The sequence below is a fragment of the Wasmannia auropunctata genome, unplaced genomic scaffold, assembly GCF_000956235.1.
Source record: "Wasmannia auropunctata unplaced genomic scaffold, wasmannia.A_1.0 LD336090.1, whole genome shotgun sequence".
NCBI lineage: Eukaryota > Metazoa > Arthropoda > Insecta > Hymenoptera > Formicidae > Wasmannia > Wasmannia auropunctata.
This window is the reverse complement of record NW_012026800.1, coordinates 3856653-3873637: the sequence shown is the minus strand read 5'-3', so window position 1 is coordinate 3873637 and position 16985 is coordinate 3856653. Positions and strand designations below refer to the sequence as shown.

The 16985-nt window shown below is 44.4% G+C and overlaps 2 protein-coding genes across 3 annotated transcripts in view; one reads left to right on the top strand and one right to left on the bottom strand.

The window, feature by feature from the left end:
- The window catches only part of LOC105448074 (probable calcium-binding protein CML11), a 39420-nt gene that overhangs the window by 14839 nt on the left and 7596 nt on the right, over positions 1–16985 (bottom strand). Inside the window, exon 4 of the mRNA XM_011686436.1 lies at positions 5487–5605. Coding sequence (XP_011684738.1) covers positions 5487–5605 — 119 coding nt within the window. The remainder of the gene's footprint in view (positions 1–5486; positions 5606–16985) is intronic.
- LOC105447961 lies at positions 7680–9383 on the top strand. Of its 2 annotated transcripts, XM_011686301.1 has the most exons (5): positions 7680–7973; positions 8246–8305; positions 8456–8542; positions 8724–8861; positions 8938–9383. In XM_011686301.1, the coding sequence occupies exons 2-5, from the start codon at positions 8303–8305 to the stop codon at positions 9043–9045; spliced, it is 336 nt and encodes a 111-aa protein (XP_011684603.1). In that variant the 5' UTR covers positions 7680–7973; positions 8246–8302; the 3' UTR covers positions 9046–9383. The 2 variants fall into 2 exon arrangements, with proteins under 2 accessions (XP_011684603.1, XP_011684602.1); XM_011686300.1 differs by lacking the exon at positions 7680–7973 and having other exon boundaries at positions 8079–8305.

Below are 16985 nucleotides of genomic sequence, written 5' to 3'. Positions count from 1 at the left end.
AGTGGAGTAATTAAGTCTTCCCGACCGCCGCCGCGCTCTGCTCGCTTACTAAAACCAACGCAGTGTGAGCTACTCACTTTCTTCGTCGCGTCTCAATCTGGAGAACTGACAGCTATGACTAATTGACAGCAATAGAATATTTAAGTCGGAATGCGGGCTTAGCGGGGAGTCAGTTAACCGAGATAATTGTTGCATAGCAGCGCGAGCTAAAACACCGAGTTCCGCAACCCGACCACTTTCGCGGCTCTGCTCAAGTTTCCGTTTTACAGCCGCTTCTACGATCTTTCGGCGTATTCGGGGGTAGGATGCAATTGGGTCGCTACGCGAGAATCCTTTCAATGTCAGTCAACGTAAGCCTGAGATAACTCGCGAAGGCTCGGGCGTTAAACGTCGTCACTCGCGAAATCCCGACGAACTGGCTTCAAATGCGTAAATCAACGCGTGAAACTGCTCTGTCGCGCGCGCGGACGGCGTTTTGCGTTTGATTCGCCGGGAAATGCAAATTTTTATTTCATTCCGATGACCTTTGCTTTGTACAACGTAATATTCCTTCGCCGGAGTAATAAATTAAATTATGCTTCTCTCTCTTTCTCTCTCTCGATAATGTATCGTTGTGAAATGCTGTAAATTTAATCACGGATCACGACTTCAATTAAATCCGTGGAAATAGAATCTCCTGCAGGCTTCTCAGGCATATTCGCTGTAAAAAATCGAATCGTTGTATCCCGAGCACCTTGGCGAGAAACTCATTTATTTCCGAAAACGAAAACGATATCGCGTTCAGGTGGCGTCTCTTTAACCGAGATAAAATTCAGATGGAGGATATCATACGGCGCGGGTCCCAAAAAGCGGCGTAATCGCATTGGTTTCATCTACCCAGTGATTGCATCACTGAAACGAAGTGGGACAAAAGTTTTCTTCCTCTCCCTCCTCTTTCCTCTTCTTTTTCTTCGAGGAGATCTCCTTTATTTGCGCGTAGGTGGGAACTGCGGCAGGAAAGGAATGCAAAAGGACGTAACTACCGGGGAAGAATCCAAGGTAAATCTCGCGCGAACCGTCCCCCTCACGCGCGCCCTCCGTTCCAACGTGACTTCGCGAAGCGTATAGAATCCTCATTTCATTTGCGACAAGAATTTCGACGGGGCAATAATCGGGGATCAGCGGACGCTATCGACGCTCCGCGTCGTTGGCTCCTCCCGATCTTAATAAAGCTCTCCTAAGATTTAGCGACTTCATTGGAATTGTTATAATCGCTTTCGCCTGAGGAAAGGACGGGCGAACGAGATTGTTTTATCGCCATAACTTTCGCCGCCACTCTCCCGTCACTTCGTTTTCGAAGTCCTGAATGGGTCCTGTCGAAAACGTCGCGAGGTACATTGAAACCAGGGGGGATACGTTCAATTGGAAAATATCGCTGGGAAACGTGGGATCTATACTCACGTAAAATGAAACGTGAAATCTTGGATGTATCCAACCGAAAAATCCGAGGAGAACTCCTTGAGGTGTAACCGCGTAGATTGAAACATAAAATCCCGGATGTATTCAAGTGAAAAAAAAGGTGGAAAAAAAAGAAAGAGATTTTCTTTCGCAAAGCAAAGATTCCATGCGCTGCGCTCGCGCTTGCTACACAATTTACGACGCTGTTCGTCGTTTTCCTTGATTTCCCCGATTCGAAGGCCGGAACGATCGAAACAAGCTCGCCTCGGAGGTCAGCGCGCGCGCGAGAGCACGAGAGAGAGAATTAGATTCTGGGACTTTCCGTAAAATCAAGTGTCGCATGTCCCTCGCGGCTGAATAGGACTTGGCTGCGACTAGCAACGGCCGACCGACCGATCTGGTAAGACAGCCCGAACAAATACCGGCGTACTTGTAAAAGCAGACCGTACACCCCTTGGAAAGAGAGACAGAGAGAGAGAGAGAGAGAGAGAGCGCTTCCGGCGAAGTCGACACTCCGTCACCTCGTAACCTCCTTCTCTTTGTGCTTTCAAGGCAAGAATCCGTTTTCGCCTCGTAGTCACCTTACGAGTCTATCTCGCGCGCGCGGAGACTCTTTTCTCCCGTCGTGGATTTATTACCTTCATTCGCGAACTTTTTGAAACTTTCGCACTCCCTGGCGCGGCGCGTCTTTAGGTGTCTATTTCTCCCGGAGGACCACTTATACACTTCCCGCGAGTACGATCAGGTTAAATTATCCAGTTTCCTTCCCCCTCCCCCTTCCCGTTAAGGAGGTCGCGAGATTTCGTGTTACTTAAACGCGAAACGCGATTCGGCTTTGATCCGCGACCGATTAATTCCACGACGTGCGATCGGATTGCAGGCGCATTCTTCTCGCCGACAACAGTCTAGGAAGCCGTGTCGCATTAAACGGAGTATTTCACGCTGATCCCCGGTTTATCCCTGGTTTGACATAAAGGCACGCGTATACGACGCGGGCGGATGCATTATTCATACAAGAATACCTTCGCCGACAACAAGCAAGAAAACGCAAGCGCTCCGTGATCCTTTTATCTCCCGGCGTTTCGCACCCATAAAATCAGCGTATAATCCCGATTATATGTCCTCATATATCGTGCCGATATTACCGATTATGCGGACAGCGTATCTATCAATCGTCTCATTTTTCGAGAATATCTCGCGTGTATGTAGCTTTCCGATAAAAAGAAGAAATATTCACATCCCGAGATATTAATTTCTCTCTGTTTAATTGAACGTTACGCAAGAGATTAATTCCGTGCTAATTCAACGGGGCTGGTTGATTTCATAATTTTTAAAAATTTTGATAATGTTATCACTTATTTGTTTCTATATGTTTTAAGAGTAAAAAGCTAATTTAAAAAAATTTATTCCAATGTTATAATAACACAATTTGCAAAGTTTTTTCAATTTTAAAAACATAGATTTTGGTATTGAAGCACTGAGAAACATGTTTTGGTTGCACCAACAAGAAGTACATGCAAAATGCATTCTGATCATACCAATCAGAATTACTTTTATTATAATTGAATTTTTGATTATCTAGTTGCAATTTAAAAAATTCAAATATGGTTTGTAGAGATTTTGTTCGGAGAATATTCTTTGAAATGAAGTCTTGGAAACCAACTGTTTAATAATTCCCACAAAGTCGCGAGACCTTCTCCATGTGTCGCACCGAAAAAAGTTCCACTTAGCTTATTGGTAAAAACATCTGGTTGCATTAATTGGAAATTCAATAGATTCAATTAGATTAGATTATTTGAATTAGAATATCTGCTAGATTTAACTACAAGTGTGTCCGAGTTTGTACCTTTGTTTGTACCTTTTTTTTAATTTACTAGATTTCTAATTAATGCAAACAGATATTTTTTTCCAGCAAGCTGAACTTTTCGGTATATTACACAGGGAAGGGGATGGTGTGGGTGGAATAATTAAACAGTCGGTTTCCAAGACTTCCCTTCAAAGAATGTTCTCTAAAAATCTCACTGCACAAGCCAAGTTTGAATTTTTTAAACGCAATATCAACGGCATCTCATTTACTTTATTAGTGTAAATGACATTCAAGAAAATTCTGCGTTATTGGAAGAAAGATTCAATAATGCAAACTGATTAGTTTTCAATACGAGAAAGAAGCATCGTTTCATGCAGTCCAAATAGGATGCTGCGAAACGTTAGACTTTAAGAAAAATTATTCCATACAAGTTACTTCTTAGCTAAATAGTCTGATCGAACTTTGCGGTTTGGTAAACAACTCGGCATTAATGAGATGACACAGGAAGAGAGACAGCTGCTGCTGGCACGGTTGATACTCTTGTGTGCTGAAGGCCCTTTCAATTTTTAAAACGTGGATAAATAAATGGTGACATTAAAAATTTTTTAAAATTTTTTAAAATTATAAAGCAACCAATTAAGTTAAATCTGATTGAAATGGCATGGAATGGCCGAAGGTACACGACGAAAATTTAAAAAAAATGAAATAAATCAGGGAATTCTCCGCCTCATCACAATTTTTTTTCCAGCAATAATCGAAATTCCTTACAACGGTCGCAGAGCAACTTCGCTGCTTTCGTTTGAAGCAACGAAAATATGTATGCAATTTCTACTCGAGCCATTCATCGAGATGTTAGCTCGCGATATATACATGTAAACGATGTATACATATAAACATGTATATAAACGCATATTTTATGCCATATCTACGATATTGCATAGGGGCGTAACAGGCGCAGATCTTCTCGAGTCTGCATCCCCTACCACATATCTTTGCTTTAAATAATCCCATTATACATACGCGTACCCGCGGGTATTATGGGGTCGATGTCGTCGTGCTCTATACATTTTTCACATTCATGGTAAACGTGTCGGAAATTTCGATGAGGGGACGAGTACGGTGGGGTCGGAATTTATTTTATTACAGAAAGCTCGAGGATTGCACTCTCACCGTGAGGAATCATTGAGCTTAAGGTCTCAGGTTTCCCGATCCCTATTTCATGATTCCGGGTGAATCAAATTTCTCAGTATAAATCAGATCTGCTTATTTATTTAGCTTTATTACTTATTTATTATTCGCGAGCTGACCATCTCGACCCGGGCATCTCGAAGAACTTGTGCAATTTATATGTGATAAGTAACAAGATCTCGTGTTATACATTTGGCGTTACCGCAATAAAATAGACAAAGAAATATTAATAATAAAAAAGTCAAGAACATAATAATCATAACTTTAAAAACAACCGAGACATAATCAGGAAGATTTATTTCCTGATTATCTGCATATTTCTCGAAATGTTCAGAATTTGAGGAACTTATTATGTGCCGGGCAGCCTGTCCCGCCAGCAGGCCGCAGCTAATTTGAAAGATTATGCGAATATCTTAAGCCGATGATGCTGATATTTTCGTCAGAGAAGCGAGAGAGAGAGAGAGAGAGAGAGAGAGAGGGGAGAGAGCTCGCATCCTAAACTCTCAAAAAGTAAAAGTATAAGATTAAGGGATACGTTTGACAGTCGTAACAAATTAAACCACTCCAGTCACTTAACCGTAAAACATCCGTGCGCGTACAAGCAAGAAAACTTATTAATATGATGCATAAAATATTCATGGAGCGCTCAAGTATTCATGGCGCATGTCGCGATCATTAGAAACTTTTGCGTTTCACAAGCAGCGCGTCGTATCCTATAAAGAGCCGTCGGGGTGTAGTTTGTAAATTGGCTGTCGCCTTCGCGTTAGTCTCTAAAGAAACCGGCTCTATCCGGGCTCGTTTAAGAACGCCGTGAGCAAATCCTCTCGCTTCCGAAGAACAAAGTTGACTGAGAACGGCCCGCGGTAATCCGCCCGAAAAGTGCCGCGGCGAGAAAATATGCCACGTTCGACAGTTTGTGCGCCAATTCGCCCCGCTACGCGAAAAATGCCTTTATTATCAGACGATCGCGTGGATCTTCGATCTCTTCAGGAATCTCGAAGGACGTCCAGGATTCGTAGATTCAAATGAAACAAGCCCGTCTAGTTTCACTTACCCGAAAGGCGTCTCGTAACTCCTGCTCCTCCTGATCCTGATCCGTGGGCGCCGCCGTGCTCGCGCCGCCGATGTTGCTGACGATCTCGACGAATTCCTCGAAGCTGACGTTTCCGTCACCTGGGGGAGGGGAAAAATCGTAAAGGACGTGAACGAATAACGCTGTCGGATAAATTGAAACGCGACGAGGATCTAGCGCGCACGCGAGATTTATTTCGAAGGGATTTGAGGATAACGCGATTAAATTTTCGGAGGCTGTAATGAAACTGAACGGCTTATCTTATCTCGTAATTGTTTTTTACGTGGAAACTCTCTCTTCAAGACGAACGAGATAATATCGCAGTCGTGTACAATAAATGGCAATAATAAATCCGACAATCTTTTTAATTAAATGCGATTTAATTGCGCGTGTAGAATAGAGAAGGACCTGATTGCAGAAAGCGGGAATTCTCTTCTCGTCATTTAAATGCAGGGCCAACACTCTTGAACTCTCCAGAGGGGCCTGGAAAGGACGGCCTTCTGATTACAGAAATTAATTCATTCTTAATCTAGACATTGAGTCTTTCCTTTAACTTCTCTCAGAGTTCTTTCTTCAGCAAACCAAGGAGTTCAATAAGAGATCTGGTTGACCGTTTTGTAGTTGCTCATTGGGAGGGAAAGGGGTGGGTCGCGCTGATATTAAATACAGCCGTGCAGAGGAAGAGGGGGAGGGGAAAGAGAGAGTGCGCTATGCGCCCGTCGGGTAATCCACGTCGATCTGAACGGCGAGAAATCTTCGCCGCATTCCGCGTAAAAGCGGTGCGCCGCGACGTAAATGCTTTCCAGCCTCCTAAGCGGTCGTCGGAACCCCTTTATCGCGCTATACGGCGTCACAATAAGAGGGAAGTACACGGCAATATTCGCACAAAGGCGTAAGAGCACGGGCGAGGGTGGGCGCGGGTGGGAGCAAACGAACTTTACACCCCGCGATTCCCCCGGGAGTAAATGTCCCCGCATGCAGAGTTTCGCCGCGTGGAAAAAAAAAATACCCGCCGCGCGCGCGGCATCCTTCTCGTCAACTTCTAAGGGAGTTTTTAGCCGAGCTCTGATTCTCAGCTGCCGCGCTCCGCTTCGTGCCTACGCTTAATTACGATTTCTCGCGCGCGCAGCACTTTCCCCATTAATTCATGGGCTCGCCCTTTTTGTCCCCCCCCCCCCCTAAAAAAGGGCCGTCGTAATTCTTTCATTTACAATGTCGGCTTAATGAATATTAAAACTGCCGCCTAATCTTATGCCCTTAAGAACAATTTAATGTACCAACATTAACGATGTCGAAACAATGGAACAGGAATTGTACGAATAAAAACGAAACAAATGTTCTCTTTGGCAGAGAGAAGTAATTTGCTTTGGGCAATGCCTGATTACGAATCTGGGAAGTTTACGAGATATAAGAATCTCTTTTCAGTGTTTACAGTTAATTTTCCATCTTCGCGCTACTTTACAATATTTTGCAAAATTTGTTTTCATTTTAATTATTTTTGTGCGATTAAGTAAACCTTCAGTCTGGATTAAGAGCACTTTTCTTTCTATACATTATGCAGATATTTCGATAAATTCTAGATCTCGATAAATTGCACTACATATATTGTCATATAACTATTATTCAGGTTAGACATCAAATGAGTTCTCTAGCCGCAACCGCACCTATAATATTGTGTGCATTTGGTATTTCGTCACTATGCATATATTTAGTTTTTAAATTACTGTTAACCAACGCATTCAATAAAGCTGTTATTATTACTATTATTATTAAAGTAGGAAACACAGTAAAAGCACACTCTATAGTTCGTGAATGCGAGTGAATCTCGCGTTTTAGGTTTCTACCTCGTGCAGATATATCCACACAAGGGCAGGTGTTTCATTTTCGAGTGGTCTGAAAAATCTCTATATAATCTGTGGTACATTTTATTTTATTCATACTTTTCCAAAGCATTTTATATTACTTTCGTTTTTACATGCATTTACTTAAATAAACCCGAACAAAAGCGCGTTTGCGTTGCGTGTACGTGTGCTTTTGCTCCATTTCACCCGACGTTCCGCTACGTTAACGGCGGGAGCGGGACAAAAATTTCGCGAGCTCGTAAACAAGTAATCGAGAGGCGACATGTATCGATCGCTCGGCGGAGGAGGATCGAGTTCGGATCAGGTTGACGTCCGGTAAATATCTGAAGGAAATAAATCACGATCTCCAATGCAAAACACACATTCACCGGAGAGGTTGGGACGTGCATCGAGGATCCGTTCGAAACGATTTAAACGCTGGGCGCCGGCTTGATTTGCATAATTCGACCACCGCCTAAATAAACGCGGTGTTGTTTCGCGCGACGTACACCGTTTACAATCTATTTCGCATCCGTCAGCCATCCCCCAAAACGAGCTAATTCTCACGCGCAGCTGCAGACAGATCCGCGCCGGCGGCGTGGCGATGAAGTCACGTATTATACAACACGTAATTACAATTCTACGTGCACGGTGTCTAACTGGGAGAAAGATCGGAAATTTAGACGTGGCGACAACGACAATGCTAAAAGGAAGGAAAAAAAAAGATTGTTGTCATATCTTACATTAGCATATAATTTTGACAAATTATAATGCTTTTTAAAAGAAGGCAGACAGGACTTTTATTTCACCGGAATTTCTCTTATTCCTCCGAGTTAATGGCATTGATATAAATGGCACCTTCCCTTAATTCAACTAAAATTTTTATACGAGATGATGTAGGATCTGCAGTTAATCCATTAATGTCCTGCAGAAAGAAAAAAAAACGGTGCCCCCGTAATGGTACGTACTATTTTCGGAGAACAGTGAACTTTAATAAGTTAACGTTATTTTATCATTTTGTCACGCGTCATTTTTTTTTTGTCACGTCGCCGTCCGAAACGCTTTAATTCCTGTCTGAAATTTAATTTCAAAATTTTCTCTCGCCACAAGGCAAACAAAGATTCGAGGAAGGTATCCGACGTCGAAGCGCACAAACACACAAAGACACAAATTTTAGATTGTGCGCCTACAATAATATTGTAAGTGTGTCTCAGTCCACGTTGAAGATCCTCAGCGTACTCTTGCGTCTATCTTCCGCTCTGAATTTCTGCACCAGAGTTCCGCGAAGTTACCCGCGCTACCAAGACGCAATCCTGCGTTACGGTCGATAAGTTCTTATCAAGCTTCTCCGACGTGTACAATAATGTTTGATTCGCAGGGAAATATAAGGTGCAGCGTACAAGAGACGAAATTTCCATTCTACGAAGAGTCGCGTGGGCGAACTTTATTCCATTACACAGTGGCATTCACTGGCCGCTTTCAAATTTACAATAACCGCAATAAAAGAATCTCTCAGGTGAGTGAATACCCTTTTCCCTTTTGCTTTTCGTCCGCAAGTCTGTCGCGCATGATCCGACTTTTGTCAATTCCAGATGCAGATTTCCACGCGAGATCGTTCCGGAACAAGAATTACCCATCAATCTCCTTGTACATTGAATTTGTTATTTATTGACATGTTTCTGCCGGGCGGGCACTACTAACTTTTCAAATCTTTCTTACATCTCCGCGCATGATTCTGATCTGACAATTGGAGAACGCGCCCTCGTTTTGCTCGTATTCTCCCGTGCGCGCCGTAAAATGCGGCGGCGTACGGGAAATGTGTCGGAAGCGAAGAAAATATTCGCGTGCATCGGACAGCCTTTCTCGCGACGAAATCCCCCGCCGATAAAGTTTACAATCGGAAGCGATCGCGCGACTCGGCGCGCCTTTTATCGAGGCCGTCAAGAAACGGGGAAGCATGCCGGTACGCGCGTTCTTAAAATCCGCGAGTTCTCATTTGCAGCCCATCCTTCGGGACTTCCGGCTGCGGCCTACGTCGTAGACTAAGCGCCAGCCTAAGCGGATTTTAGCTGGATAACCGCCGGTGTAAACGGGATTTAGGCGGCAATAATGCCGTGGAGGGGGGGGGGGCGAGAGAAGAGAGAGAGAGAGAGAGGACACCCTCGAATGCAGTGCCTTGGGGGATTCCACGGCTCGCATATACGTACACATACACACACATACGCACACGTGTTGACTTTTGCAGCAACTTCCCATTGCAGCCAGCATCCCGTATATGCAACGACACGCACGCAGACCTGCGCGTCTGCCTGCGAATAAATGCCGGTGTACGCGCGCGTGTGAGTATTCTCGCACGGACGGCTAAGCGTGTAAACGCAGGCTACGTGATAACGATACGTGCCCATTCCCGCGAAGAAATGAGAACATAAAGTGTGTTACAACGTCGGTAAGCGTAAAGTATAACGTTATGCCGCGCTTGCAAATTCGCCGGCAAGAACATCCAGCCGAACCCGAAGTATGTATCCGCGTTTGGATGCCTCAACGACAGTTTACGATGTGTGTCGAATCACCTGACTGTTTCGCGTACGTGACTATTTGGCTTTCCCATCTTTTACCGCTTCCTACTTGTTGTTTTATTTATGCTAAGTAAGGTGACATCTTCATTTGCGTAACAAATGCAGGTTCCTAGAAAACACTATGACGTCCTCCTGAAGGTGTTTAAGAAAAATTTAAATTTAAATTTAAATTTAATAAAAATTAAAAATTTTAATGTAATTATTGTTAATAAGTAAATGTGATCTATGTATGTGTGTACGTATATATTTATGCATCACTGATAATGTAGGATAATTTATAACTTTTTAAAGAACAAACCTAAACTAATGCTATAAAATACCTACTTATCTTGTAGATAACTCTCTTTATATATATTCCTATTTTCTAACTAAAAAAATGCTGAGAATGACAATTTTGAGAATTTTAAGTTAGAGATTTCAGTACAAACATTTAAATTTGCAAAAATCAATAAAATATTTAAAAAACAAGCAAAAAATAGCACTAACTAAAATTTCAAGAATTGATTACATTTTCGAGAATTGGAGGTTTGAAATCGCAAAAATCAAAAGTTTCAAAAATCGAAAAAAGTATCAAAAGAATATAATCAATAAAAAGATCGCACTAATTAAAATTACAGATTTTTCTACATTTCCGAGACAAGAATTGATCACATTTCCGAGAATTTTCCATGAATTTTTAAATTAAATTATTGACATATCAATTTATCAAATAATTCCAGTTTCTGTCTTGTGTTCTTGTTAACGCATTTCTGAAGATTTTCACTTTGATTATGTCGTTGTAACATGTTGAATAATAAAAGATGTCAAAATCAGATATCTCTCGCAATCCGATTTTAACTCATGGCAAACATTTTACAGATAGATTGGCATAAACAATGTAAAAGTACAATCTTTGAGACATCTTTTAAATATTGCGCATTGTTCTGAATTCGTCTTCAGCAAAAATCATAAACTGCGCTAAAATTCTCGGTCTATATAACAACGTTTAAAAAATCAACATCCGAATCAACACATCTTCAAGGGAGCAATTTTAATTACGCCACTTTACTCGCGCAACTTTATCTTGCAAATTTCGCTATTAAAGCAACGTCTTGCTACGGGAAAGTTCGAAAGATACTGTAATTAGATCCTCTCGGGCGTTACGTTAGTAACGTGTATTTTAAACTGTCAGAAGCTAAGACTATGATTATCTGGAACAAGAGTAGGCACACGATTTAATCGGGAGAGATTACTCTGTCCGCGCACAGATTCTCGCGTAGAATTAATCAATATGCGATTACGATCATCGATCTGTCCTACATAATTCCCCGGTCCCCCATTTCCAGGTAACCCATGAACCAGGGTCGCGTGCGCGCGCGCGTGTTTGTGTCTGTGCAGTATGAGTGAGCGTTCTGTGTGTACGTGTGTGAGGGATGCCGCTGTCGAACGTGACAGTCACAGGCGCAGCTACGTACGTAGCGAGCACACAGCGGACACGCCGACCCGCTGTGTACAGCCTCGGGGGCATTTTCTGATAGCGCGGATTCGTCGCGTGTATTATACCATGTATTACATGCCCCACGTACGTACGTATGCGCGGGCATACAAATTGACTGCGTGTTACGATACGGACCGACCGGGATTCCCGATGAAATTCCATAGGCGTAACTCGATCAGAGGGAGGGACGATTGTCCGGAGGGATCGTGCCTCTCGCTCTCGCGCGTCCCGCTGCCTCTCGGAGGAGTCCCGTCAGGAGAAGGGCAGGATCAATCGCGCGACCCGATAAGAAGCCCCGCGGTGTTGGCATATTACGAATGTCACGGTCGCATAGTAGCCCCTCCCCCCTCCCCGCGCCCGTCCCCCGTCCGGCATAGTAACCACCGAAAATACTCGCGTGTTCGCGATTTTTTCTCGCATCGTAGACGTTTCGCAAAAAGCGTCGATTGGCTTCGTTTCGTGTTCCCGGAAACGGCCCATCCGGATTCGCATCTATCGTTTTTTCTTGCTTTTTCCCCTTCCCCGCGTTCCTGCCCTTCCGCGTTCTCTTTTTTTTCCCCCCCGTCGATCCGTTCAGTCGTTAAAATTCTCATTAAACCTGCGGATGTGCAGCGATCGCGTTCCACGTTTTAAACGGGCGGGCGGTGGCTGCATCTCTCTCGTCTGTCCTAACAGAGGCACGAGTTACGTAACGAGCTGCGTATCTCGCAACGGAAATAAATCCCAACAACTTTCTTGTAAAAAAAAAAAATTATAATAAAGAAAAAGAATGACAATATTTCATCGCGCAACTTTTCGCCTCGACAGCTCGGCAAGATTAAATTAAGCCGATCGACAGCCCGCCGTTCGCCGATGAAGAATAATAAACACCGTTACGTCAATGCCGTTCCTTCAGGACTATCCATCTCGTCTTCTCTTTGAGCTCTTCCCTCGCGTCCCCGGGGTCTCGCTCACGATTCCCGACTGTCACGGTGGATTTGTAGGTCATTTCGTTTCGTTTGTCAAGTGTTCGCGTAGCGCCGGCACGGAAACCACTTGCCGAGACGAGAATTTAATTCTGCCGCGGACACGCGCTCGAGGATATGAATCGCGCAAACTGCTGACTCTCTCTCTCTCTCTCTCTCTTTCTCTCTTTCGCGTATGAAGGACTCGTATGGTCGGACGCGGTTTTCCTCGTCTTTTGTTCTCCTCGATTTCAAATATCGCCGCGGTACGGAAAACAAGCGCTAAATTGTTAACAGCCGATATCCCGAGCCCGATAACGCATCCGGGAATCGAGCGATCTTCAATTCCGTCACGTTACCCTCGTCTTTCTGAGACACGCAAAATGAGAGACGGAAATAGAGAGAAAGAGAAAGAGGACAGAGAGAGAGAGGGAGGATCTGGGGAGGGCAGGAGGAAAAAAGCGAAGCGGCAAAACAACAATATACGGGGTAATCTAGATTGCGATACGTCGAGAGACCGATGGAAACGAAGGCGAAAACCGGACGGTATTTGCGGAACGTTATTACTTTCCGCCGGATCGAGGAGGATCCATCGCGCCAGATCGATCGATGCCGGCGATATATCGTTTCGATTCTGTAACGATGATACATACTCACGGAGAATTAAATCGCGAAATAAAAGCGAATAGGAAGATGGACGCGCGCGCGCGGAAAGCCGGGCCGGATGGTTGTAAACGCGCTGAAACCTGATCTACACACACGTACGCGAAACATTTTCAAAATAGCGATTTTCTGACAATGGGAAACGGAGGGAAACGTAACTCAGGTAGCGTCAGTCGGTTGCAATTGCCGAAACTTTCCATCGATTTTGCGGCGAATTAATATCGCGGGGACTGTATTGTAGGAGTTGTGGAAGAAAAAGGTATATGTGAAAGGACGCGAAACGGTTTTCGCGATCGTATCTCTTAATGTCGTGTAAAGATAACGGAATTCGGGAAAGCGATGCGCTCTCGCCCGCTCGAGCGAGACTCCGAATGAAAAGGGAAAAGTATAGCGGGATTGTTCCCTCGACGTGCATAAATATGAAAAAAACGTAAAATTATCTTGAGTTTAGCATGAATGCGGAATTGAATTAATATCGGGTTACACAGTGCTATTATTTTATCGCGAAGTTGATTGCGATACGCGGCTGTTTAATTAATAAAGTTTGAATTCTGAAAACAGGAACTGGCCCTCTTTTTTTCTGGTTCTATTTATTCCCGAAGGTACAAAAATATACATGTGTATTTTTACAAAAAAATCGAGTAATTTAATTAATACGTCGCAATATCCACAATTTTTTTTCAACTAATTCAATTTGTATTTTCAGGGGGAAGGAGGAGAAAAAAAATTTATTTCTCGGATAAGTGCTCGTCGTCCGTATCATCTGCGATATCATCCGAATTGGCTGGTGTACACGTGTCAAGGGACGGCTTTAACTTATTCACCACGAGACGGTATACAACCGTTATAAATCCCTCAAGCGACGTAATAGTTGCGATAACTTCGCTCGCAAACTGCACGCACGTGACGTTATTCATAAAGTGATTCTATTAGAGGGAATCACGCCGAACGAGGAAAGTCTGAGAAGGCGGGGGAGGGGAGTGAGGACGAGTCTGTGTGACATTTCATCTGATCCCGTCGGGTCCGGTGCGATCGACCATCAGGGATAACGCAACTTTGTGCCCGCGCTGTGTCTACGCGGGCCGGGCCGAGCAACTCGACCGAAAGGATCCGTGGAAGTACCTGCGTTTCTCGAACCGCGGGGGCATTTTATGCGGATTTACGCGCTCGCGATAGCACGATAATTTACGGCATATCGCGGCCGCAAATGCGGCGTAGCCGGGCGCGCGTGGGCGAGACCAGTAATGCGCGATCGGGGCGGCATGAATCTTCCGAGAGAGGATCCCGGGAGTCGCTCCCGGCCGGGGGCTCCACCTCGCCGCTCTCCACCTTCTCCCTCCGTCCCCGCCACATGTACGTGCCGGAACTTCTTGAGAACTTTCGCTTTTGCCGCAGTGGAACGACGTCAAACGCTTCCTCTTACGGTGACGACGAGGCGGGGACGCGGCGCGGCGGCGGCCAGGGTCTCGCGGAGTCGCGGAACTATATTCGTGCGGGAAATAAGAGCGCTGCGGCGGTCTTCCCGATCGCATGGCGAATCAAAGTGAATCGGCGATTCCTCTGGCCACGACTTGATTGCCTCGCTGCTAGCAAACGAACCGGCGATCCTACGAGTACCAATATACGAGTATAAGATCTCCCATTTTGCGAGATACAGGATATCTGCCAGTCACTTGGTATACCGTTTACTAAAAAAGGCGACCGCTTCTCGTGCATATTTTCGTTCTTGCGATATTTCCTGAAGTTGTAGTGCTTCGCGGCATCAACAAGACCGCTTTAATTTTCAATAATTATATGTCGTAGTAGGCAACTCGAGTGCTCTCGAACTTCTTATTGATCTTGAAGATTCTATTTTATTTACCCGATATAAAGAGTAGAATTTGCTTTACGTTTATATACGTTAATAGTAATTTCGTTTCGATAATTCATTCATAATAATATTCGGTTGACCGTTCTTTAATATCTATACTTAACGGAGTAGGTAATATTGGACTTTTAACGCGGCGTCCAACGTACGCGAATGTTTTTACACCGGTCCTATCCGGCTTTTGTCGGATTATCCCGATACACGGTTTCACATCGAGTCGCTCTTTAAATAATGCGAGCTGAGAGCGCGTGTCAAAAGCATGCCGCGCGGCTATCACATAGTCCTGCTCAATAAAGAGCTAATTCCGGCCTAATTAAACGTGCTGCGAGCCACCTCTGGTCGCTGTATTTAACACGAAGGGCTCGCGCGCGCGTCATCGACGTGGCGCATACGTGTGCATTGGCACTTAGACGTGGATACTAATTACCGATATGGAGAGGGCTCTCAGGGTCTTCGTTTTGGCGCATACTCAGACTATTAATGCGATCCATAGTGAACGAGAAAACGTCAATGTGAAACGCATGTACTCGCACCATCATTCTCTCTCTCTCTCTCTCTCTCTCCGTATTCGCGGAAACGCAGAGCTGCGTATCCTGTCGATTTCGTTTTCATCTGACTCGCTTCTGTACGGCGCAATATGAACGTTATACCTCTAATTACCCGTTTAGGAACTTCAGCCGTTATTTCAGCAGGTATTATGTGCGGTATCGGAATTATGTGCGTCATCAGGTGGACAAGGATGAGCGGCGAACGAATGAGGAGTTACATTACATGACGGATGTATTTCACATTAGCCGCGAAAACTCCTGTGAGAGCCTCTCGACGGAAAGCAAATTAAAGCGTTATTAAAGCTGTTGGCGATCGCACGGAAGGAGCGGGTAAATTAATCTCCATGCGAATTGCTCGCACGAAATTTGAATGTCGCTTTGTTCCGACTATATATACGTACGTACTCTCGGCCGCGAGAGCGCCGACGTGCGATGGGCCCGGCGTCTGTGTCGCGCTTAATGGAATTCTTTCCTCGCCTCGAGTTTAGCGGATTGCGAGTACGCGATTAAGCGACGGACGCGCGCAATCGAAACTCATTTGCGAAACAGACGGATCGATTAATTAAACGGCATGTCTTCGCGAAACGCGTTCCTTCAGCTCCCGCGCGTATTGTAGAAGCGTGTAAAATTCCCGCCCAATGAGACCTTCGGCGAAAAAGCCGGCGTTAACCACGCCAATCGTAGCGGTAACGATAATAGTTACATCAGCCTTAATAGCCACGTAACGATAACGACCGGCCATTAGCGTGAATGTCACATATAATGGATTTCTTAAAGTCGCCGTTCGCGGCCGATGCTGCGCCGAATTTTTCGCGGTCATATTTCGCGGAATGAGATTTCGCTGAGGCAGAAAATTGGGTGTTTTACGGAAATTTAGTGCTGCATAACAAATCGCACGTTAATTCATGCAATGTCTCAATTATATAAAAAATTATTCAGAAATGTACGTGTTCTAAAATTTTTATATTATCTGTAGGCAGTATCTTCAAACAGTAGCTGCGCGATAGCCATAAAAATAATTAATTAAAGAGATAAATAAAGACAATCACAAGCTATGTTAACTTGTTTATAATCTCCATTGTAATGGCATGATTGTGATGATATAACAAATTGTATCGATAGTGCCAGTGCAGTAATCTTGTAATCTGCGGAAATGGAATTTTTCGAAACAAAGAAAGTGAGAAAACTCTTAAGTCCGCGCGCAATCTATCTGATAGTGTAGCGAAGAGTTCGCAAACTTCGCGCTAAACTCTCTTTTTCGCTGCTTTTTTCGTAACAAAACATGTCCCTCCAACAACAGCGGCTTCTAAATGTGATCGAGAACTTATTTTCATAAGAAACGCAGATACGCGGGAAGGGGAGAATCGCGGCAGGAAAAAAATGCCGCCGGTGTAAAAATCCGTGTTAAAAATAATTTAAAAAAAAATCGTCGGCCCGATGATACGCCGCGTGTCTCGCATTTTTCTCCCGCAAAATTTCCGGAAAAGTTACGTAAAGTTACGTAAAGTCGACGCGCGCGGCGAGCGAAGGCGGATAATTTCACGCGCGGTTCACACGATTCGCGA